The sequence below is a fragment of the Aspergillus multicolor genome (genome assembly GCF_047715735.1).
Source record: "Aspergillus multicolor strain CBS 133.54 unplaced genomic scaffold BDW74scaffold_11, whole genome shotgun sequence".
Classification (NCBI taxonomy): domain Eukaryota; kingdom Fungi; phylum Ascomycota; class Eurotiomycetes; order Eurotiales; family Aspergillaceae; genus Aspergillus; species Aspergillus multicolor.
In genome coordinates, this window is record NW_027395962.1 from 595,655 (window position 1) to 617,768 (window position 22,114).

General features: G+C 52.6%; 11 protein-coding genes across 11 annotated transcripts; 7 read left to right on the forward strand and 4 right to left on the reverse strand.

Annotated features, from left to right (window-relative positions):
* Nucleotides 1-142: 142 nt before the first annotated feature.
* On the reverse strand, nucleotides 143-2,033 carry BDW74DRAFT_177920 (uncharacterized protein; the record flags this gene model as incomplete). Its single annotated transcript, XM_073729038.1, has 5 exons — nucleotides 143-823; nucleotides 897-1,488; nucleotides 1,554-1,683; nucleotides 1,733-1,789; nucleotides 1,874-2,033. The coding sequence occupies 5 exons, from the start codon at nucleotides 2,031-2,033 to the stop codon at nucleotides 143-145; spliced, it is 1,620 nt and encodes a 539-aa protein (XP_073584277.1).
* Nucleotides 2,034-2,843: 810 nt separating this feature from the next.
* BDW74DRAFT_185072 (uncharacterized protein) lies at nucleotides 2,844-4,131 on the reverse strand (the record flags this gene model as incomplete). The annotated part of the gene is made up of 3 exons (XM_073730959.1): nucleotides 3,505-4,131; nucleotides 3,026-3,448; nucleotides 2,844-2,973 (listed from the first exon to the last, which is right to left on the reverse strand). Exons 1-3 carry the CDS (start codon nucleotides 3,990-3,992, stop codon nucleotides 2,844-2,846), a joined length of 1,041 nt encoding a protein of 346 aa, XP_073584278.1. The 5' UTR covers nucleotides 3,993-4,131.
* Nucleotides 4,132-4,419: 288 nt separating this feature from the next.
* On the forward strand, nucleotides 4,420-6,333 carry BDW74DRAFT_185075 (uncharacterized protein; the record flags this gene model as incomplete). The annotated part of the gene is made up of 2 exons (XM_073730960.1): nucleotides 4,420-6,057; nucleotides 6,133-6,333. The coding sequence occupies 2 exons, from the start codon at nucleotides 4,420-4,422 to the stop codon at nucleotides 6,268-6,270; spliced, it is 1,776 nt and encodes a 591-aa protein (XP_073584279.1). The 3' UTR covers nucleotides 6,271-6,333.
* Nucleotides 6,334-7,107: 774 nt separating this feature from the next.
* On the reverse strand, nucleotides 7,108-7,645 carry BDW74DRAFT_177923 (uncharacterized protein; the record flags this gene model as incomplete). The annotated part of the gene is made up of 2 exons (XM_073729039.1): nucleotides 7,108-7,512; nucleotides 7,571-7,645. 2 exons carry the CDS (start codon nucleotides 7,643-7,645, stop codon nucleotides 7,108-7,110), a joined length of 480 nt encoding a protein of 159 aa, XP_073584280.1.
* A 644-nt stretch (nucleotides 7,646-8,289) lies between these two features.
* Nucleotides 8,290-8,973, forward strand: BDW74DRAFT_177924 (uncharacterized protein; the record flags this gene model as incomplete). The annotated part of the gene is made up of 3 exons (XM_073729040.1): nucleotides 8,290-8,358; nucleotides 8,446-8,643; nucleotides 8,788-8,973. 3 exons carry the CDS (start codon nucleotides 8,290-8,292, stop codon nucleotides 8,971-8,973), a joined length of 453 nt encoding a protein of 150 aa, XP_073584281.1.
* A 721-nt stretch (nucleotides 8,974-9,694) lies between these two features.
* On the forward strand, nucleotides 9,695-11,913 carry BDW74DRAFT_185078 (glycoside hydrolase family 43 protein; the record flags this gene model as incomplete). Its single annotated transcript, XM_073730961.1, has 3 exons — nucleotides 9,695-9,741; nucleotides 10,103-11,586; nucleotides 11,636-11,913. The coding sequence occupies 3 exons, from the start codon at nucleotides 9,695-9,697 to the stop codon at nucleotides 11,767-11,769; spliced, it is 1,665 nt and encodes a 554-aa protein (XP_073584282.1). The 3' UTR covers nucleotides 11,770-11,913.
* Nucleotides 11,914-12,056: 143 nt separating this feature from the next.
* On the forward strand, nucleotides 12,057-12,434 carry BDW74DRAFT_177926 (uncharacterized protein; the record flags this gene model as incomplete). The annotated part of the gene is made up of 1 exon (XM_073729041.1): nucleotides 12,057-12,434. The coding sequence occupies one exon, from the start codon at nucleotides 12,057-12,059 to the stop codon at nucleotides 12,432-12,434; it is 378 nt and encodes a 125-aa protein (XP_073584283.1).
* Nucleotides 12,435-12,963: 529 nt separating this feature from the next.
* On the forward strand, nucleotides 12,964-14,308 carry BDW74DRAFT_177927 (DUF2855 family protein; the record flags this gene model as incomplete). Its single annotated transcript, XM_073729042.1, has 2 exons — nucleotides 12,964-13,938; nucleotides 14,012-14,308. 2 exons carry the CDS (start codon nucleotides 12,964-12,966, stop codon nucleotides 14,306-14,308), a joined length of 1,272 nt encoding a protein of 423 aa, XP_073584284.1.
* An 89-nt stretch (nucleotides 14,309-14,397) lies between these two features.
* BDW74DRAFT_177928 (uncharacterized protein) lies at nucleotides 14,398-15,789 on the reverse strand (the record flags this gene model as incomplete). The annotated part of the gene is made up of 3 exons (XM_073729043.1): nucleotides 14,398-14,828; nucleotides 14,890-15,514; nucleotides 15,565-15,789. The coding sequence occupies 3 exons, from the start codon at nucleotides 15,787-15,789 to the stop codon at nucleotides 14,398-14,400; spliced, it is 1,281 nt and encodes a 426-aa protein (XP_073584285.1).
* Nucleotides 15,790-16,493: 704 nt separating this feature from the next.
* BDW74DRAFT_177929 (BTB/POZ domain-containing protein) lies at nucleotides 16,494-17,371 on the forward strand (the record flags this gene model as incomplete). The annotated part of the gene is made up of 2 exons (XM_073729044.1): nucleotides 16,494-16,573; nucleotides 16,627-17,371. 2 exons carry the CDS (start codon nucleotides 16,494-16,496, stop codon nucleotides 17,369-17,371), a joined length of 825 nt encoding a protein of 274 aa, XP_073584286.1.
* Nucleotides 17,372-21,202: 3,831 nt separating this feature from the next.
* Nucleotides 21,203-22,073, forward strand: BDW74DRAFT_177930 (BTB/POZ domain-containing protein; the record flags this gene model as incomplete). The annotated part of the gene is made up of 2 exons (XM_073729045.1): nucleotides 21,203-21,234; nucleotides 21,281-22,073. 2 exons carry the CDS (start codon nucleotides 21,203-21,205, stop codon nucleotides 22,071-22,073), a joined length of 825 nt encoding a protein of 274 aa, XP_073584287.1.
* Nucleotides 22,074-22,114: the final 41 nt, after the last annotated feature.

Sequence of the window (22,114 nt, forward strand, 5' to 3'; positions counted from 1 at the left end):
ATCAAGTTCATTCAGTCATCCGCATAAAAGCTAGATTGACACAAAGGAACGTAAAACACCCTCAAATACCTCAGCAGAGCTGTTGTCCGCCCCACCCCCACAAAATGACCACGATCACCCCAATAAGTTTGGCCCTCTCAACTCACGAAACAACCTCTCCCCTCGCCCACCTCCCCGTAAAAGCACGAATCCTCTTACCCCAGAAGTAGATCGGAACACCCAGCAGGCCGAGTCCCGCCGTCAACCCAGCAAAGGTCCCAAAGGCCCCATCATATCCATGAGTTTCCACAAAGGTGGCAGTGCCATAGCTCGTGCCGAAAGAGATGATGCCACGAAACGCACAGATGATGACCAGCAATGGTCCAGCCCGCGCCGGGTATGAGTCAAGCAGATACGTGATGGCGACAATATTCGCACCCACAAAGCAGAAGTAATATGCTGCGACCGCCCAGGCATAGATGAACCAGTGGTAATCGTCAGGATGTTGTCCGGCTTGACCATAGAGGACGGCGGTAAAGGTTCCGACAATAATGGGAATGATCAAGGATATGATGCGGGTCTCTGGCTCGTGCAGGCCGTTGTTCTTCCTCGCTCGGTATTTCGCGATCCAGTCAGAGCCGTGGCCAAGTAGTGGAAGGGCGAGAAGAGCGACGACGATTTGTCCGCAGTTCACGTACGACGCAGACTTGTTCGGCCAGTTGTATGGTGGTGCGTGGAGGATGTTGGCGTACGTTGTTCCGATGGCGATGTTCGTGCCAATTGTGAGGCCGTTTAGGCACAGCGCCCAAAAGACGTTGGGGAAGAGAAGGAGTTCGAAGGTTTGCTGCTCATGAACAAGTCTGTTAGCCCAGCTACAACTAGAAAAACTGAGATCAGGAGGAAGGGCGAAAACGTACGCGAAGAACGTCCCACACCATAACCCAGTCGGGCTTTCCAACCCATAGACGCATGTCACTCCTCCAAGTTCTCGGCGCATATCGCTCAAAGTCAAGGGGCGGACGTTCGGTACAGACGACATCGGCGCCGACCTTTGCATCCGCATCTCCCTCGGAAGTCGAATCACCCTCCTGGAACGAGGCAAGTGATCGCTCATACTTTGTCTCCGGGAGGAAGAAAAACGCCAGTACGAGCTGGGCACCGGCCAATGCGGCCCCCAGACCGTACCACCACTGCGGAGTAATCGCATTGGCAATCTCGCCAGCGAAGAGAACCCATACAGCGGTTAGGCTGACTTGGATCGCTTGCTGGCCCATCAGTGCTTTACTGCGCTCGTGGAGAAAGAAGATTTCTTGCGTGATCATCGGAACAAGGGCCTCGCTCTGCCCGGCAGCAAGACCAACAACACATCGCGACCAGAGATGCCAGTCGTAATTCTTTTGGGTAGCGCAAAGAATGGCGCCTACAACGAGGACGACAGTTGAGGATAGAAGCACAATACGACGGCCTACTCCAATGGCAAGTGGCATGCCGATTAGGTTGCCGAGGCCCCTAGAGTGTTTGATTAGCGAGTTCGTCCAACATAAACGACGAAAGAGCCTCGGAATGTCTCATACATAAAGAGTGTAGGGTATGTCATGAGATGGGTGATATCGTCGTAGCCCTTGCCGATTGCTTCGTAAGGGCCTATGTAGAAACCTAGCAGGCCACCAAACCCGCTCACAAGAGCGAGACCTAGGGTCGAGACTACACTTGTTAAACGTGAGCCTGTCGAGCTAAACGGGGAGATACTGACAGATGGAAATAACCACAAGGACAATCCATTTCTGCCAAATGGCCATGTTCAAGGGATCTATGCGTAGATAACAACCGTCAGTAAGACCGCTCCTGGATGTCCGAAGTAAGAACAGATGGCATAAGGCGGGTTGATGGGTACCTTGCGGATCCGCCGTCGGCGTAGGGATATAGACGATCTTGCCCTCGGTAAGTCTCACGGTCCCCATCACTTTCGTCTTCTTGTTCCCATCCATGGAGGCGGCCCTTCCGTCTTCAACGTCCTCGACGTAGGCGATATCGGCTTTGGTTGTATCCGCCATGTTGACGATCGTCGACAGGTGCTAGCGTTTAGACCCCGGCTTGAAGCGAATTTGTTGTCCTCGTCTCAGAGTGCCAGAAGTGCAGGGTATATATCGCACTGCCCAGGATGCCAATGCGAGTGCCAATGGTGGGCAAGTTGAGGACAACCTATATCTCGTGGCAAATCCGGACTTGGGACTGACAGTAGTGAGGAGGTCGGGATGTCGACCCCAGATTTTCTCCACCATGCCGACGGCGAGCTTTCGAGGCAGATAGTCGTGCAAGTGGACTGCTCCACTTTGACGAAGGGAGGAGAGCCATGGCGTCCGGACCAGCGAAGACTAAGATACACCTTGAGAGGTGAAGCTAAAACTCGGGGCTTGCTGGGCCATTGCGGGGGACCGGGGGCGGCCGAGCAGCGCCGACCAAGACCAGGTGCTGGAGCCCCCCAAGGTCGGCGGGGCCCGGGATCTGAATCTGGGGAAGGTTGGGGTTCAGGGCTGCTGCAGTCTCCATCGCCGAATGGCGGACTCAAAGGTTAAGCAATCAACTTCAACGCGTTACAGACCATCATGGCGTATTTGAGAGCTTCATGGCTGACTAGAGCGTTGATCGTCGATGATCGCGGGAGGTGTAGGTAGGAAGAAGGCAGTGACTGTTGTGCCAAGAAATCAAAACCCCAAGTCACGTGTGTCCGCCGGTCTTTCTCCGGCCGAGCCTTTCTCCCTTTTCAATATTCTCACTACGTTCATTGCACAAATATTGATCCAACAAACAATGCATTGATTGATCAACTCTAAATCCACAATATTGGTTTATACCAAGCTGGCCTAGTATGGCTTCACCCCCGCCAGCTGCAACAATCTGTCCGTAATGACGGGCTTCTCAAATGGCTCTGTGCGGTATTTGGGACACACTTCGCCATTGCGCATCGGTTTTTCAACTGCTGGACGAATGTTGCTATCACGATCGTTAGCATCAATGTTCCGGGAGAAGCCATTATGAGACATACCAATGCGGCCAGTGTGTCGTCCCCATGTAATTCTCAAAGCAGATCTTCTTGAGCTCGAGCGCCTTTTCAGTGGCAAAGCGTCTCGGCGTCATGCAGATATACTGGACGTGGCGAATCTGGTCTCCCTCGGGCAAGCACGCGTAGTGCATGGTCCGGCTATCCCAGAGGACAAAGTCACCAGGCTCCATGTTGATCTTGACGAGTTCGCATCCTCGTTCCTCGAACCACTTCAGGTCTTTCTCGTGGAACAGAAAGAGGTCCATGTACTTGAGCTCTGGCGGCGGAGCATCTTCGTGGTCGTAGCCATCGCGCTTTTGGGCGAAGAACTCGTCGAAGAGTTTGGCCGAGCCTTTCATGAGCATAAGTCCGCCGTCTTTGGGGCCGTTGGGGGCGAAGTTCAATAGGCCCTGGACGGCTTGCATCCTGTACGAGAGAGACATTAGGATTTCATGAGTAAAGAAAGACGGGATGCGACTCACCCCTTCCGGTCAGGATTCTGGTCGCAATGCGGCCACGGGCTCCAGTTAAGGTCCTTGCGTCGCGGAAGAGAAATGTTCAGTCCGTCAAACGAGCAAAGTAACTCCTTCGTTTCCCAGAGCTTCTCGAATATCTCAATGACGGCCGGCTCAGTGCGCGCCTCCCACGCTATTTTCTCATGAGTCGAGCCGTACGCGAAGTACATGCCGCCCTTAAAGCTCACAGGGAGGTGCTCAGCTGTCCAGGTCGACTCATCGTTCTCATCAAAGCCCAGTTCGAACTTCTTCAGCCACTCGATCTGCTTGTCGCAGTAGTACTTGGCGCGCTCGGGAGAGATGACGTTCTTCAACACGACACAACCGTCCTTGTGGAACTCATCTCGCCAGTCGCCATACGTCTTGCCGCTAAAGTCAACAAGGTCCTTGATAGTAAAGGACTCGTTGGTCGCGGCGGCGGCTTCCTGGATGGTGGTTGTGGTAGTGCTGGACATGGTTGTGATTTGCTTAGTTTGACTCCAAAGTATTCTAATGTGCCAACGTTAGGCGCTGGCTTGGTGGGCGCTCAAAAATCACTTAAGTAACGACCTTGGTCTGGGCATTTCCTGCGTCTGCGCTTCGGGGCGATTTGCCTGGCCCGTGGGCGCTCGGAGGCCCCCGAGCCCCGCGTAAGAGCCGAAACTTCGGGCGCTAAAGCCCCGAGCGCGGGGCGGCTGACAGTCACGATTCGCGCTCCCTGGGCAAGGATGTGGGGGTCTGGTTCGTGTGGGGGACATGACAAGGGGCTTGGGCTGTGGAGAGAGCTGTCAATGCTCCGAGCCAAAATATTCCTTAAAAGACGCTCCGAGGACAGCAATAATAGGTCCAGATATCACCTGCAGAGTTCAATTCACACCACCCTCTATCACATCCACCGTCACAATGCCACCTCCCCTTCAAGCAGCCTACAAACGTATCAAGCCACCGAAAGATGGTGAGAACGGCTATGTCCCACCTCAACCAGGCAAGATCGAGATCCTACCCGCAGGATGGAATGGTTTCAACGCGAAGGCGCTTACCAGCGACATCCTGATCGAGCACGACGTCGAGCTGGTCATGCGCGATGGCGCCCGCCTCTACGCCGATATCTATCGTCCGCCCCATACCGATGAGAAAGTGCCCGCCATCCTTAGCTGGTCGTTCTACGGAAAGAAGTATAGCGCACTCGACATGCTCCCCATGTGCGTCTGGAACTGCTGCGTTCCTCGCTCTGATCTCTCTGGTCTTGAAAAGTTCGAGGGTCTCGATCCGGCGACGTGGTGCCCGAAGGGCTACGCTATCGTCAGTGTCGACACCCGTGGCGCAGGTCATAGCGATGGTCTGATCGGTGTCATGGGCGCCCAAGACGCGGAAGACGGATATGATGTTGTTGAGGCGCTGGCGAAAATGCCCTGGTGCAACGGGTCCATCGGCATGGCGGGCAACTCCGCGCTCGCAATCTCTCAGTGGTTCATTGCCGCGCAGCAACCTCCTTCCCTGAAAGCAATTGCACCCTGGGAAGGGTCAGGCGATATCTACCGAGAGCAGTTCTGTCGGGGTGGGTGGTTTAGCATGAGCAACTTCGACCTGATCACGAACGAGATTGTCCGCGGGCCTGCCAGTTCGGGGATTGAGGATTTCGAGGAGATGTACCGGCGATCCAATGTCTCTAGCTCGTTCTGGGAGGACAAGCGCGCTGATCTAACCAAGGTTAAGTGTCCCGTTTACATCCGTGGCTCAGACGTCAGTTCAATCCACACAATGGGGTCGGTAAGGGGGTGGTTAGAAGTCCCCCATGACAAGAAGTGGATCCAATGGGGGAGCAAGCAAGAGTGGTACGAGCTGTACAGCTGCCCCGAGTCAATCAAGGAGCTCGGTGAATTTTTCGATCGGTACCTGAAAGGCATCAACAACGATTGGGAGACCAAGACCCCGAAAGTCCGCTGGTCAGCGCTACAGTTCGGAGACCGCGAAGCCATCGACGACATCGTCCTTGAGGACTTCCCAGCCCCCAGAACGCAGTACCGCAAGTTCTTCCTGTCCGAGAACAAACTGAACGAGAACCCTGCGTCCACCTACGAAACAATTTCCTACGACTCCGAGTCATCTTCCAGCTTCGCCGAGTTCTCATACACCTTCCCCAGCAAAGCTCGTCTGATCGGCCTCCCCAAGGCAATCCTCTACATGTCCGCTGAAGACGCGAACCGCGACGACTTCACCGTCTTCGTCATCATCCGCAAGAAAGATAAGGACGGGAAGCCGCTCATGCACCTGAATTTCCCCTTCCACGCGACACCAGTGCAATCCACCGAGGAGATTCCCGAAAAGGAGCAGGCGAGTCTCAACCTGCATCTCGGCTCAACGGGAATCCTGCGGGCGTCTCATCGCGCTTTCGATGAGCATAAAAGCATCCACCCGCAGTTCCCGTTCCACCCGCACACGAAGCAGGAGAAGGTGAAGCCTGGGGAGATTGTCAAGTTGGAGATTGGGATCTGGGCCATGGGAGTGGATTTTGAGGAGGGGGAGAGTGTTAGCATACGGGTACGTCCCTTTCTCTTCCTCTAAGCAATGACTCGGTTTGAGGTTGTACGGGTGAGAGCTAACCGTGAAGTATAGGTATCCGGCCAGTTCCCTAGCATCGCGGAGTATAAGACGTGGTCCAAACCTAGGCCCGAGCATGAGTTGAATCGCGGGAGGCATGTCGTGCATTGTGGCGGGGAGTATCCTAGCAAGGTTATTTTGCCGTTCATTTAGGGCTGGCTAGGGTAGGATGGATGTATTAATGCCGATCATACGTTAGAGTCTACCTTAGTCAACTGCTACGGCAAAGCTTTCGCCACGACCTATCTTCTGCTCTGGCTGTTCCACGAATCCTTGGCCAGGACGCAAATGAATATTTGCCTCCTCGCCTGCCTGCCTTATGTAAATTTCATCCAGACAAGACAAGGCCAGTGCTGAGTGAAGCTGGGCAATGACCCATGCAGCATTCAATAGAAGTGCAACGTAGCATTAAAGTAGGTACATCTACCTAACCTAACTCCACCATCTGCGTACCCCAAGTAAGCACAGATAGTCGTGGAGGCCAGGATCCTGCGCCATGCCGCTGACCTTACTTCTAGTATTCGTACCAGTTGAGACAGCGGTATGGCAGTCTTTACAATATCGATTAAACGGGAGAAGCATTGCTTGGTTATTTTAATTGGTAAGGTGAGGCGTTTATTCGATGCCCTAATCGCGTACATCATATGCAGAACATTAACGGGTTTTTCAAGCAGAACAGCCTTCACCCCCACATACATGATAAAACGACACAGGAAAAAAAAAAAAAAAAAAAAAAAAAAAAAAAAAAAAAAAAAAAAAAAAAAAAAAAGATAGACTGGCGGCATGTCCAAGAGGTGAGATGAGGATCAGCCAAGACATGGGAGATCAATCACAGTCGCGTATGGTAGATCCGGACACATGGCAAGTCCCGTCAAACTTGAAGTAAATTGAAAACACAGCATCAATCACCTAGGGCGGGAAATCACAGATGCCGACATAGAAATCCGCCATTGATAGCCCAGTTTAGCCCGGCTAAAGTGGGTCGAAGCCCTAAGCCTCAAATGCCCTCCCCTGAAACACCTTACTCTCACACTTCTTCGGCTCCTGCACTACAACAGACCAGTGATCATCATGGGTAAGATATCCACCTGCCACATCCTTGCCTTTGTAGGTATCCTTGCAGTCGGTAAGCAAAGCCGTGGCGCCCTCCGCAATATGCTGGACGTGCATGGAGCGACTGTTCACGGGATCCTCATTACACCAGCGCACCTCGGCGTGCTTGATGCAGGCGATCTGCTCGCAGAAGTTCGGGTCCAAAGTGTGGACTTTTTCGGGGTTTGGCACGGACCCAGAGTGCCAGAGCTTTCCGTCGGCCATCCAGTGGAGGTAGGTTATTGCGTCGGTTAGATCCTTTTTGTTGGCAGATAGGGCGCGGCCGGCGCAGTGGATTGTGTGCTAGGGCATGGTGGTTAGTTAGGGTTAGCAGAATGGTAAGGGGGAGGGTGAGACGTACGGATGAGGCCGTGGCGCTGAAGAGGGCTGGGACGACCAGTAGGGCCATGCCGAGGGAGCCTAGATGGAGACGCATTTTGGTGGGTTGGTTGAGCTTGAAATCAAGTAGTGGAATGCTTGGATTTCGTAAAGTATAGGTATGAGGACGAGGAAGAGGTTGGTGGGAAGATGGAGGAGGTTCCATTCTGGGGAACGATGGAGATTGAAATATTACATCTGGAGGAGTGCTGATGAGGGAGGGTATGGTACTTGCTGGCGGATGATGAGGAGGAAGTGAATGGCCCATCATGGGATAGGTCTATAATAAGCCATGGTGAATGACTGATATCGAGTCAACGTCTGGACACAATGTGACGTGGATTGAAGGCAGGTATTACACAGACTCATGGTCCATAGCCCTGGATCAGTCACTGCTCCAGCTGGAGTGAATAGTGCTCCCCATTTGCTTTACCCTACTGCCCTAGTTCCAGAGCCCAGCATTCACATAGTCAAGGATTCACCATCAAGGCCTCCGACCACAATCGGCTGTCCAGAACTCCTCTGAATATACTACTTAAGGCTTCATCCTCCTCTCCTGATGGTGGTCTCATTCTTTCCCCAACATCCTCTTCCTTCATCCTCAGCTCTACTCTACACTCAACACTCACAACTCCTTGTTCCAACAATCCGCATCCAAACCTTCAGTTTTCAACCTGAAGTTCAAACATCGAAACCGTCAAGATGCGCTTCCAGCTCAACCCCATCACCATCCTGGTGTCCCTGCTCTTCCTGATGTTCTTTGCCTCTGCCGTAAGTGCACCTAGATCCTGATAAGCCCTACAAAGCATCAAAGACCCGACCTAGCCCTTTGAAGCTTAACTAACATGCCACCTACAGCACACCGTCCACTGTGCCGGCAAAGCCCTCGCCGCCAACAAACATGATCTCGACGACGCAATCAAGTACCTCCACCGGATGGCCGAGGGCAAGCTCTCGCGCTATACCCCCGGCGACATGAAAGTGGTCGAGCTCGGCTCCAACTCCTGCGAGCAGCTTGTCTGTTACAAGAATGTTGAGGTGCGCTGGTGCAACGAGGTACGTTCCGCGCCCCCATTTAACATATTTCCTCAACTACCATACTTTTTCTGGCTTAGGCCTGGCAAGAAAAGAAGGAAAAAAAGAGAGCACGTGTACTGGGCAAGCTAGATAGTGGTTGTTAATGTATTACCGCCTACATAGGATCCTTACGACCCGCGCACCATGAAAACTATACATATCGCCGAAGGCGCCACTGTGCTTCGCGATGAGTGCGGCGATACATACAAGGGCCACGGTGTTGCTGGTGGATACCTCACACACCCGGATAAGTGGGCTGTGATTGTCCAGGAGCCTAGCAAGTGTGATGATGAGTCTTATCATGGATAGGCTTTCTGAATTATCTACTGCTGTGCGGCCTACGTACCTCAACATGTCTCCCATTGTTCTCGACCTGCTGGATGTGTTTCCTTTAACATGTTCATATCCATGCCCGTGTGCGTGCCTACGTCCATGCCCACGTCTACCTGTTCGTGGCCTAACACCTCATGCGTTGGATATCCTCCATGTCCTGAAGGCATATTTCCTTTTTTTGTCTTCTATGTTTTTAATGTTTCTTCTCGTGGAGATTGCGGCTATTCATACCTAGTTTAACAGCCGTGATTCGAACTCCGTACTGTCTCTTGAGATTGTCAGTTTATTGGATCGGAGACCTCCACAATAACAATAAAAAATAGTTGTTCTTTTGACTTTCTCCACTAGGTCGTGTAGGTATTTTACATGGACTAGTAGAGTACTCTTCTTGATATAGGTGTAACTTCAGCGACGGTATGGCGGTACACTAGAGTAGAGTAGATACGCCAGGTGAAGAGCATAAGACTGAAGGTATGGTACCATTTAGTGTATTTTGCCTTCTGGTCTAGAGGTATTGGTAGCATACGATAGGAATCTCAGGGAAGGGTACTTGAAGATACGTAAATCGGAATCTGCGTAACTAGGAATAGCTTGGGATGCAGGTGCCTTGTGTTTGGTTCTACTTGTAATTATAGTGGGTAATTCCTCGTAGCTCTCGTCATATGACTTGAACATAATCAATCCTTGTGGTCCCGAAATGTCCTACCATGCCATTCCGCTTGTGATGTGCATCTTCCGGTGGAGGTGGGCGCATAGGCGCATGGACCACCGCATTCAGGCTGAAGTCGCCGGATCCCAGCCCTAACCGGTCTTGATCAACGCCAAGTTCATCTGGATAAATACAACCACTTCTGCGACCCCGCTGGTAAGAGTATTATCCATCTGGGCAGCATTGATGTTGACGACATGCAGCTTCCCCTCAATAGGGTTCTTCAGGCTATATCAAGCCGCCCCCGGCGAAACCAGCAGCATGAAACCAACTCCCACGCCCAGGGTACTCTAAAGCAGAAACTGGGGCAGCCAACATGTTCCTCAAGCTCCCTTGCTTTGCTACGATTCTCACATTGGGGATGGTGGGGACCAGCCTCGCAGTTAATACCCACAGAACCTATACAAACCCCATCCTCCCCGGCTGGCACTCCGACCCCTCCTGCACGTACGTCTCCGACTACGAAACCTTCTTCTGCGTGACCTCCACATTCATCGCATTCCCCGGTCTCCCGCTTTATGCAAGCAAAGACCTACGCAGCTGGGAACTAGCAAGCAACATCTTCAACCGCCCATCGCAAATTCCCGATCTAGCAGATACAGAAAACCAGCAGGGCGGCATTTATGCACCGACACTCCGCTACCGCAATGGTACCTTCTACCTCATTGTTTCGAACTTGGGGCCTACGGTCAAGGGTCTTGTCTTCACATCAGCAGACCCCTACGACGATGACTCCTGGAGCGAGCCAGTTGTTTTCGACGTCTACGGCATTGACCCAGATATCTTCTTCGACGATGTAGACAACCAAGTATATGTATCGTCAGCAGACAACAACATGATCCACCACTACCCCCTCGACCTCTCCACCGGCTCAATCGGACCAGTGACATACCTCTGGAACGGCACAGGCGGCGCATACCCCGAAGGCCCGCACATTTACAAGAGAGACGGGTACTACTACCTCCTCCTGGCAGAGGGCGGGACGGAGACGAATCACGCTGTTACGATGGCGCGCTCGGTGAATAGAACCGGGCCGTGGGAGCCGTGCCCGCATAATCCTATCCTGAGCAATCGGGATACGAGTGAATATTTCCAGACCGTCGGGCACTCGGATCTCTTTGCAGATGCGGAAGGGAATTGGTGGGCTAGTGCCTTGTCCACTAGATCGGGACCGGAGTGGGTGAATTATCCCATGGGCCGGGAGGGCGTTCTTACGAGTGGAACGTGGGAGGAGGGGGGCTGGCCTGTTCTCAAGCCCGTGAGGGGCGTTATGAGTGGTCCTCTGCTAGAGAAGCAGAGTGTTAAGAATCCGATTAATGAGCCCGAGCATTTAACCTTCCCTCCTGGATCGCAGATTGCGAAACACCTGCTGTACTGGCGATTCCCCGAGGAAGAGAGCTATGTTGTCTCGCCGCGGGGTCACGCAAAAACCCTCCGTCTGACGCCGAGTGCTTACGGGCCATCGTATGACCCTGATTCTGTGACGGATCCGATTACGTTTGTTGCCAGACGCCAGACGGATACATTATTCAAGTTCAGTGTTGATTTGGAGTTCTCTCCTCGCTCCCTTACGACTGAGGCGGGGGTTAGTCTGTTCCTGACGCAGGAGCAGCATGTTGATCTTAGTATTGTGGGTGTTGGCAAATCGAGAGGACTTCGGCTGAATATCATTGGAAAAGGGAACTATAACGGGTCTCTGTCGAATGTCACGACCGAGGTCCCGAGGGAGTGGAGAGATGGGAAAGTGACGCTGTCGGTGGAAGCAGCTGACGACGAGACGTATGAGTTCTCGGCTTCGCTGGCATCGCGACCGCGAAGGAAGATTCTTGTTGGCTCTGTGGATTCGAGAGTTCTGTCCGGGGATACAGGGCGGTTTACTGGTAGGCACTTTTCCCATATTTGCGAGACATCCACTGATAATTGTGATAGGGACTCTTGTTGGTATATATGCCTCTCGGGCTGGAAACGGTGGAAACAGCACCGACTATGCGTACTTCAGCGAGTGGAAGTATGAGGGTCTGGGGCAGAAGGTTGATTGGGATGTGATTGTGCCTAGTTACTGATCCTATTGATTGCGCTCATATTTGCCTATTGGCTCTTTTTGGGTTCAGCATGTATCGCCACCAGGAACTTGCTTTTCCCTTAGTACAAATCAATTAGGTCATCTCCTCGGTCTCTCGGTCTATCGGAAACGGATAAGCCCGCGTCGATCCCCCATACGATCGCCCCCTTGCAGCGCCTGTTCCCACTCTCTTTTCCTTGCGTCATTCCCTTTACCCCTTCCACATTCCTCCCCCTTAGCACTCGCCACTCCCACATTCCACATTCCATCTTGTTGCAACATCTCACCATGCCACCACTACACACTCTACTCACTGCCATCACGCTATCAATGTTCTTATCGATTGCAACAGCAAACTTCACCCCCTGCGTAACCCAATGCATCAACAACACCGAGAGCGCCTCATGGTGTCAAGGCGACGAGACAGGCCGAGAGGCAGTCGAGTGTCTCTGTCGCCATCTCGATCCATCGCCACTGATTGAATGTATTCGCGATTGTTCTCCAAGCGACCAGTGGGAGTTTGCAGGCGACCTGCCGCAGAATTGTCGCGATGATTTGTTTCCTGAAGCCGTGGAGGGGGAGAGTAACGATGCGGGGAGCGTGATTCTAGGGAAGATGGGGCATTTGCTCTTGGTGGGCGGGTTTGTTGTCGTGGTGAATTCTTGAGGGACTGAGGACCGGGATGGACCCTGTCGTATGGCCTTGCGCGTGCTTTTATTTCACAGAACATGCATGCGGACCATCAGCTCCCTGCAGCATACGCTAAAATAACTGCGATCTGGGGTAAATCACCACTACCAATCTTGAAAAAGATCAAAGCTGAGACGGATAAGCAATATTGATTAAAAGAGTTGAATTCGAGCTGAGGGCCTTCCTCCGTTGTCATACGATTGTCCCGTTATCTGACCAACATGGGTACTATGCCCAACGGGTCACCACTATGGGAGTCCCCACCAAGATCCTGCACGTTTAGGCGAACTGCCAAATCAAGAACCGCGGGAGCCCCGCGATGGATCTCGTCGCCTAACGCGATCGCACCTAGTGGGTGTCTAGCGCTGACAGTGACTCAGTGCGGCTGAGCGCCGGCGAGAGGGGCCGAAGACAGGACATAGTGTATAAATTCTCGCTCTTGACGCCCTGGACAGAACAACACAAACAGCGCGAGTTTCAATCATTTCATACTCCATCCGCCAAAATGTCAATCCACCTCATCTCAAAGGCGAACAACGCCGAGCACCTGGCAATCGACGCGCCCCTACACTTACCCACTCTCAAGCCCTCCTCCGTCCGCATCCGTTCCTCTCTTCTATCTCTAACATCGAACAACCTCTCCTACGCGCTTTTGGGAACCTTCATGCACTGGTGGGACACATATCCCGTCCCCTCGACTTTACCCTCTCCCTACAACAACAAAGAAGAATACGGCATCGTCCCAGCATGGGGTCTCGCGACCGTGCTGGACAGCACAATCGCCGATATCGAAACCGGAACAGTTCTTTTCGGCTTCTGGCCGACAAGTTCCCATCCCGTGGACCTGGAACTCACACCCGCCGAACTCCCGGGCCACTACAAGGAAATCTCGTCCCACCGCAAAAACGTCCTCCCGCTGTACAACCGCTACCGCGTCTTCGAAACCCAGGACAAAGATCTAAGCGAGTTCGGGTGGACCGCAGCAGTAGGAACCATTTTCGTCGCCGGCTATCTGCTCGCCGAGTACATGTTCACCCCCGATCCGGGATCTCACCCGCCCATCCACCCCAGCGAGCCCGGTGCGTCCGAGTGGACTGTTTCAGACGCAAACTTGAATAAAGCTGTTTTCGTGGCTCTCGGCGCGAGCACCAAGACCGCGCGCTCGGCGGTTTTTAATTTTTTCGCTAGACCCAAGGGTGCGGGGCCGCTGGGGTTGCTGCAGTTTACGTCCTCCGTCAACGCGCTCAGCGATGCCGCGACGAAGATGAATCCGAATTTTCCGGTTGGGACGTTTTCTTATGCTGATGTTGGACGCGCGGGAGGGTGGATTGCGGGTCTGGAGGCTAAACCGCAGAAAATCGTTGTCGCGGATTTCGGGAGTCGAGATGGGGTGCTGCAAGGCGTTGTGCAGGATATCAAGAGTCATGAGCAATCGAAGGATACGGAGATCGTTGTTCTCGCCGTTGGGGGACAGCAGAAGGTACACTCACCCCATATCCCTATCCTCCACCTATCCTCATGAGAAGAGTACGAAACTAACGTACTTGTGACAGGTCTACTCAATGGAAGCCATGATGTCCGAACAAGCGATGCTCGCATCCCTAAACAAAGTGCAGATGAACACTTCACCTGCCTACGAAGAAGCGATTAAGCTTGTTGGCGCAGAGGAATATTACCGCGGTGCGCAGGAGAGATGGGATGCCTGGTTAGAGAACCGGGAGATTGCGGCGCCGGATCTGAGACTTGTTTGGGGGGAGGGAATTGCCGGGGAGAACGGGATCGAGGGGTGCTGGGAGAAGTTGTGTAACAGTGAGGTTCGGCCTGAGGAGGCGCATGTTTTCCGGATTTAGAGGACGCTTGAATGGTGTGAAAATGATAGTATAACGGCGTAGTCTAAGTAGCAACTATGAAGTAGCCAGAGTATATGGCTCGATCTCTGTCAATGCGCTTTGAACATCGTCCCAGTTGCCCAATCCACCTTCTGCTTCAGTTTCATCTCCACGAACTCATCCATTGCGCCCCGTTCCTCTTGGGTCAAAAGCTTCACCCGGTCCTCCAGATTACCTCCACCAAAGAATCTGCGATCAATTTTAGACCAATAAATCCAATCAAAAGCCCAACTCTCCATCGCCGCATCATTGACCCAGAAGTCTCCGCTCTCCCAGCCTTTCGCTATATGATGCGATACGCGATGTTCCTCTTTCAAGACGCCCCGCTGGATTCCAGCATCTTCCTTTGCTTTCAGCGCCTTCAGAAAAACCGGTAGGGCTTTCTCGTATTTCTCAACCCAGTCTATTAGATTAGGCTTCCAAGACTCGGGCATTCCCAGTAGTAGCCACCACGGCGGGCTATAGGCAAACGAAGAGGGTGCTGCATATGTGTATTCTAGGTATATTACAGCGGCCAGCTGGTAGTCCTTTCTTGCCAAAACATTCGCAGTATAGCTTGAAGGGACCGGCGTCGTCCGGGCTGAGTTTATTCTCCCGTGTGATCTTGCGGAATAGAGATCGAGCAATGTACTTCCGGCGGCAATCCTCCGCCAAGTCGATGGCGTCGTTGCGTTGCAAGGCGAGGTGGACCATATGCAGTACTGCCAATGCCTCGTAGTACGCTGATACTGTTTTGAATGTTCTCTGCGGAAGGTGGTCGGGGTGCACGCCGCTGACCTGGATGAGTTCGTTCATATTGAGTGTGAGCGGGCGGTGCTTGACAACCCAGGTATCGTCGAACTCGTCGTCTGCGTTCGCCTTGTCGGTGCAGCCAATTGCGAAGAATGTGGGTTTTGCCATTTGGAGCATGACGTCTGCTATCTGGCCGTAGATATTTCCCAGGGTTTCAAGATTGACATCAGGATATAGGATGGGCCTGTCCGCATGGGTGACACCGGGGGTGTTAATGGGGTCGATGAAGTCGGTCTCGTGGCTGATGTATTCCATGAGGATAAATGGACCCAGTTCCTTGGGGATGTCCTTCGCCGCGGCGCGGTGAAAGACGTGAGGAATGCCGATAAAGGTGAAGTGCTCGAGGAACCGCATGACCGCGACTTCGCGCGGAACCTTTTCTTCTGGGAGCATTGAGAATCCTGGAATTGGAAGCGCAGCAATACCCCGCCCCCGTTTTTGAACGCCATATGGAAGCATAGGTTGAAGGCGCCTCGCCGAGGAGTGGATAGCTCGTCGGGAACTCCCCCCTTTTGATCCACGATAAGAATCCCGACATCGCGCAGAACGTCCTGTCCGAATAGTTTATCCTTCCATGCCTCGAGCGTCTCGTCTAACTTGGCCCAGAAGGTATCGTCGTAGTCTAGGTTAGATGCCAGCATTGGATCCATCTTTCCCCAGTCCACAGCGATGATAGCTCCTAGACTGCTTAAAACAAAAGCGCAGAGACACAAGCCCCAGACGTCTTGTGGATAATATGCCGCCGTGCTGAGCGAAGGCTTTTATGAGGGAGATTGCTAAGCGCCGGACTGCGCCGCCACTGTAGCCAATGTTCACGCCAACGGAGGCTGTGCCGTAAACCACACCCGGCATGTTGGCAGAGGTTCTGGGCCACCGGTTTGGCCGCCGGTGTTGCCCTGTTTCATCTGTGTCGCAGCCATCTGCTTGGATATCGGTGATCTGCGTTCTCTTATGGCCTCGCGGTACCTAGTCTGTAACGGCGACGGAGAAGCAAAACGTTCGCGGTACTCTGTATAGTCTGTACTCTGCTAGCAATGGACGTCGAGCAAGTGCTGGAAGACCTGGACGTCTGCAAATCGGCGCGCGGAGAACCATACTTCCACCCTGTGTTTTATTTCGGTTTTCTTCTGTTGAAACATAGTTGGATAAGGGTAAATGAATTGACACTGCTTATATCAACGCCCAACTCGGTGATGGGAGAAGAGTATGCCGACGCGAAGAACAGGTTGCGGAGGGCCTCCCAAAAACAACGCTATACCCGATTCGTTCATCCACCTCCAAAGTCCTGGGAGTCTACCAGGAAACACAATCAACACTTTTCTCTCCTTCCTTCCCTCACCAGGCGGCCGCAAAGATGGCGAGGTCTCAGACACCTTTCTCTTCTTTCCGCCATGCTCAGCCAGCTGCAAAGACAGCCACCACTCAGTACCTAAGGTATGTCCCAAAATGTTGTCTAGACGTTTGTAACTAAGCTAACCAATCCTCAGCTTCTTTGGCTCCGAAACCGTCGCCCTCAAAGCAACAGATGCCGGTAAACCCCTCTACATCCACTCCAAGCTTTTAGCTTCGATCTCAAAGCCTCTCGCCGCTGCTTTCGAGAGCGAATTCGAAGAGGCAAGGAAGAAGGCATATGTCTTCCGAGACGTATCCGACGCAACTCTAGCCCGGTTTGTCCAGTGGGCTTACACCAGTGACTACCCAGCGGAGGACGCAGGAACACAAGAGGAGGAGGACGTCATCCTTGACACCGAAGGCAACGATACAGACGATCCCTATGATAGGCTGTTCTACGACAATTCCAATGGCCCGTTCCTCGCGCATATCCGCCTCTATATTTTCGCCAACATCTACATGATCTCTGACTTGCAGCGTCTCGCGTTTGACAGAGCAACAGCCGTAATGAAGGACATCAACCATCTTCACGACATAGACGCGCAAAGGCATTTTATTGAAGCGCTGCGTATATCGTTCACGCAGCTTGAGATTGGGGATAAGCTTGTTGGCTGGCTGGGTCAATTTGCGGCGTACAACGTGGCCAATCTGCGTGGCCTGCCCGCCTTTCACCAGTTGCTGATCAATGTCCCAACCATTGGTACCACGGTGATGATGTCTCTGAGTACTGCTCCGGCGCCTTGGTCGAAGAGTGATTGCTCAGATGACACCGCGAATTCTTCGCCTTTTCATGGCTTCCGTGGCAGCCGTGGCAGCCGTGGCGGTCGTGGTTTCGGTTGATAAGATGATAGGGTGCTTGCCATGGCTAAGTTGGGGGTTTGAACGTGGACAGGATGGATCACGAACAAAAAGAATTCCATGTTAACAAAGATTTGAATTGGTTAAGCTGCAATGCCAGAAAGAAAATAGCTCAACTTACCGACGTTTCGCTGCGGTAGTGAGTCTCCCCTTGTACAGGTTGAGTAGTTTGGATTGCCGGTTGGTAGAGGCCACGGGCCGCGATGAAGCCATCCAATCTGATGAGTTGTATGCCCCTCACGTGTAGAAACCTCAATATCACACTAAATTCCAGGGCTGGTTTTTAGTGAAGCCGGAGAAGTGTCTGGCAAGATAAGGACGAGATTTCCCCGCAGGCAACGAAGGGGACAGCCGGCGCTAAACACATGCCGTCATCTCTACCTCTGCCTGTAAGACAGTCAACAACACTTCCTCTCCCCTTATTTATAGCTTCCTTCCCCCTTCATAACCACCGCAACTAGAGAATATGGCGGAAGAAGGAGAAGTTTCCTACTCAAAGTACACCAAGCACTGACTGATTCTCTAGACTCTTGGAACTAATCGTTATCCCAGCTTTCTCGAGTCGGAAATCGTTGTCCTCAAAGTCACCGAATCCGGGCGACACTTGCGCGTCCATCGTGGACTGTTGAGCTCAAATGGCGGGAAATACTGCGCTCCTCTGAGCGAGCATCAACCGGAAAAAGCCGCGAGATCTGTGTATTCCAGACAATGTCCGAGGCCACCTTGGCTCGGTTCATTGAATGGGCCTACACCGGGTGCTATCAGGCGACACTCAACTATCATCAAGCGAGTCCTGAGACCCTGAAAACGGAGAGTGAAGATTCCGGAACCGAGCCCGATCTTTTCAATCGACAACCCGCCGTGACCACCAGACCCGACACAAATCCAAGCTTATCCGATCACGCATTGCTTGCCCACATCCGGCTTTACATATTCGCTCATGGCTATAGAATTCCTGACCTCAGAAAGCTTACAAAGCAAAGAGCGGTCTCTGAGTTCAATGTTCTGGGCCAGCCCACTGCCCCCCGGGACTAACTGGCTGTTATGGCTGCCTTATATGCGTTATTCAAGCAGCTTCCCTCGAATGATCCCTTCGTTTACTGGATGGCGCAATATGCCGCATACAACGTGGACCATCTTCGGCCTTTGGGAGTCTTCAACTTATTGCTGGATCAGATAACGCAGTTAGGTACAAGCATTTTCGAATACATGAGTCCAGGCCGGGCACCGTGGACGAGGAGGGGAAAAATCAACGGATAATTCTGCGTGACGAGAAGGTTGAAGAGCTACCATGGTCCCGGTCTATGAAGCTATGCGAGGATACCCCTGGTTGGCTCGTAGGTTCTGCGATGGTGGCAGCGGATTTCACTAAGCCTTATATGGACACGGTATGGTGGTGATTAGACCAGGCACGAGATATTGAAGAAGATCTACCAGTGCTTACATGTTACAGCCTAGGCAGACTCTAGCAAGCATTCCCTTACTTCGTTTGGTTCCCACTAACAGAAGGATCGTCTGCGACAAAGTCTCCTGATCTTCTCCGTACCTCCGCAACATTACAGATGATACCATATTTCCTTTCTTTTCCCCTATGGAAGTGTTGAGCCTCCATGCCGTTTCGGGCCATCCCATAACAAACTCGCTTTGCGGCCTGCAGCAATCGTCAGTCTCACAGCGACCTGGTATCCATGCAGGTGGCCATTGGCGACGGTCACCCCCTCTCCGCAGACAAGGCTGTCCAAGATCGAATGTGCCCCAAGCGCCAGATCCCCGACACTGCTCCCGTGACGCAAGGGCGACGCCCATCACTCAGGTTCAGATCGACGATGAAGATCTCAACGCAATGAACCTTTCTACATTACTGTGCCAATGCTACTCCAAGCCCGTACCGAATGGGTTGCCCCCAAGAACATACATAGCCGCTCCAATCCACGCCGTCCCTCAGAAAATTTCCTACCACCATCCACATCTGACTCCTTTCCCTTGGACTCAAATCATCAGTAGTCATCCTCGATCCCACACGAAAATGAAGCTCCTCGCACCCCTTGCTTCCATTGCGGCCCTGACCTCTCTCGCCGCTGCGGCGCCTACTCCCCAGGATGGCAATCTTAACCAGGCAAGTAGTTTACCGCCACCCCAGCTACCTTCGCGTGTATTAACCCGACGTTGTGAACACCAGGTTACCATCTACCGGTCGTTAGACTACGAGGCTACGACCTTTACCGCCGATCGCCAGTGCCACTCCTTCTCACTAAGCGCGTAAGTAGATGGACGCTAATCCTTGCAAACCATCATACAAACTCAAACTAACATGGACGGATACCATGTCTGCAGCCCAATACGCTTGATACGTCTAGGTGGCTTTGTCCATGCTTGCATGATGCATTGTTAAGACCCTGCTATGCACTTGCGCTCTTTTTCTGCCCCAACGAACTATTACGGCGGTACGGCACTTGCTAACTCGATTTTTCTTTTGCAGGACACTCTACTGCTCCAGAGTTCCCGACGTCAGCTTCTCTTCCTCCCAGAGGTCTATCGGTGGTGAATTACGATCCGTTGAGTGCCGGTAGATAGTGACGTTTCCGCATGATACGCTTTCTAGCCTACCATGGTATTTGGGCGGAGCATGAGCATCAACACGGACATGAACATGGGTTGCCGAGGCCTTGTCTGTCAAGCTTGTATCTAAGTTTTCCTTTTCAGTATGATATCCGTAGCGGGCGAGCTCTGCTGGAAATGCGCATGTTAGCCACTTTTAACAGCCTGGAATGGAGTATACCGTTCTTAAACGCACGTATTAGTGATCCAGGGGTACTATCCTGTCTACACTCCGCCAGCTATGGTAGAGTCTCTAGAGGTTTTATCGATCCCCATGGCCAATCGCGTGCATGTGCACTTCCTATGCCAGGCGGTTGCCAACCCACTACGTACACCAGTCAAAGTAGCTATTTAGTGCGCACCGGTTCCCATGCAGGCAACAGACGCACGGTGCCCGCGTGCTCGCCTTTATTTTTTTGCCAGGACGGCAATCACACTTAAGGAGAGTCCCTTCTATTGCAACATGGTAACGAATCCGGATCAGATCAGGCAAAGCCCAAGATTCACTCCTGCTGCCTGTGCAAAAGGCAAAGTGCCCAGGCTACCCATAAGATCGCGGTCCCCTAGATCGGCGATATAGGATGGCGCTGGCGTATTTTATCTTGCTTTTTTCTGTAGTGCCGAAGTGAGACTGAACTCAGAGCAACTGGAGATGGAAATGCTTGGGCAGGACGGGATATCTCTGCGGCGTCAGGGGTCGGTGCCTGCTTTCCTGAGTACGCTGAATCTGCTCGAGGCGGGTATACGCACCGTACCAGCCTAAGTTGCATCGCCTCTCCTCCATGATATCTACCGTTCACATTTTGCATCTTGTTTTGGTAATAACCCCTACCATATGGCCCTGTTCAACTGGCTCCAGCCCGGATGTTGCCGCGAAGCAACCAACTCTTGTGTTCAGGTCTCTTCTCTCATCCCCGGACTAATGAGATACATCTGGCTGCTCTTTGTGGTATCATGTGGCGGTTTCTCCGCTTACCACCATAGCAACTGCGAATCTTGACGCAAGATCTAGCAATGCAATTAACATGGATGAGCGGTCTAAATAGCTATCCGTCACTGTTCCTTCGTTAAAGTTGCTATTCGAACAAGTGGATCTTGGTGATACAAACCCCCGCAGTGTGTCCATAAAAGATTCGCTGTTTGCCAGCCCAAGAACACTTCCCTCCTCCCATCAACACTCACTCCTCTCTTCATCAAGCATCGTCCATCGCCATTATGTCCAAGGAACATGCCCTACCGTACTTTAGGTAAGGCTCTCTGTCCTATCGAACACGGAATGCTGAGCGACGATAGCTTTCTCGACTCCGAGATCGTCTCCTTGAAAGCCACAGAGTCTGGCCGCCCATTCCAGATCCACCGTAGCCTGCTCGCTTCAAAGTCCAGGGCCATAGCATCTGCATTTGATCGCGGTTTTGAGGAGTCTAAGAAAAAGGTCTATACTTTTCAGGATACCTCTGAGGGAACCTTAGCTCGATTCATCGAATGGGCTTACACGGGCGACTACCCCGCCATCATCAAGGCCACCCACGCGAACGAGCCGACAATCCTGAAGGCGGAGGCTATAGTGAACGGAGCAAAGGAAGACGGTAAGAGCGACAATACCAAATCTGATTCCACTGATAACCTCGACATCAACGCGATCTCTCTCTCCGCGCCGGACACCGACCTCACGCACGAGAACCACCCGCTCCTGGCGCACATCCGTCTCTACGTGTTCTGCAGCATCTACATTATCCCCGAGCTTCGATCTCTATCTTTCACTCGCGCAACGGCCGCCTTCAAGAGCCTTGACCAACCGACTACCCTGGAAACCCAGCTCGGCGTCATTGCTGCCCTGCGCGTCTCGTTCCGCTCGCTCCTGGCGGATGACCGCTTGCTCGATTGGCTCGCTCACTACGCCGCGTATTGTTTGGGGCAGTTGAGAGTGCAGCGCGACTTTCACGACTTGCTTCAAGAATCCCCAGTTCTTGGATCAAGAATGGTGCTCTCTCTGCATGCCCCGCGTACCCCACCTTGGGAAGTGTGCCCGCCTACCTACAACTTCCCGGCTTATGTGCCCGATTCAACGTACGCCGAAGAGCTTTGATGTGCCAATTGACGAATTTTCTTGGAGATTCCAACGTCTTT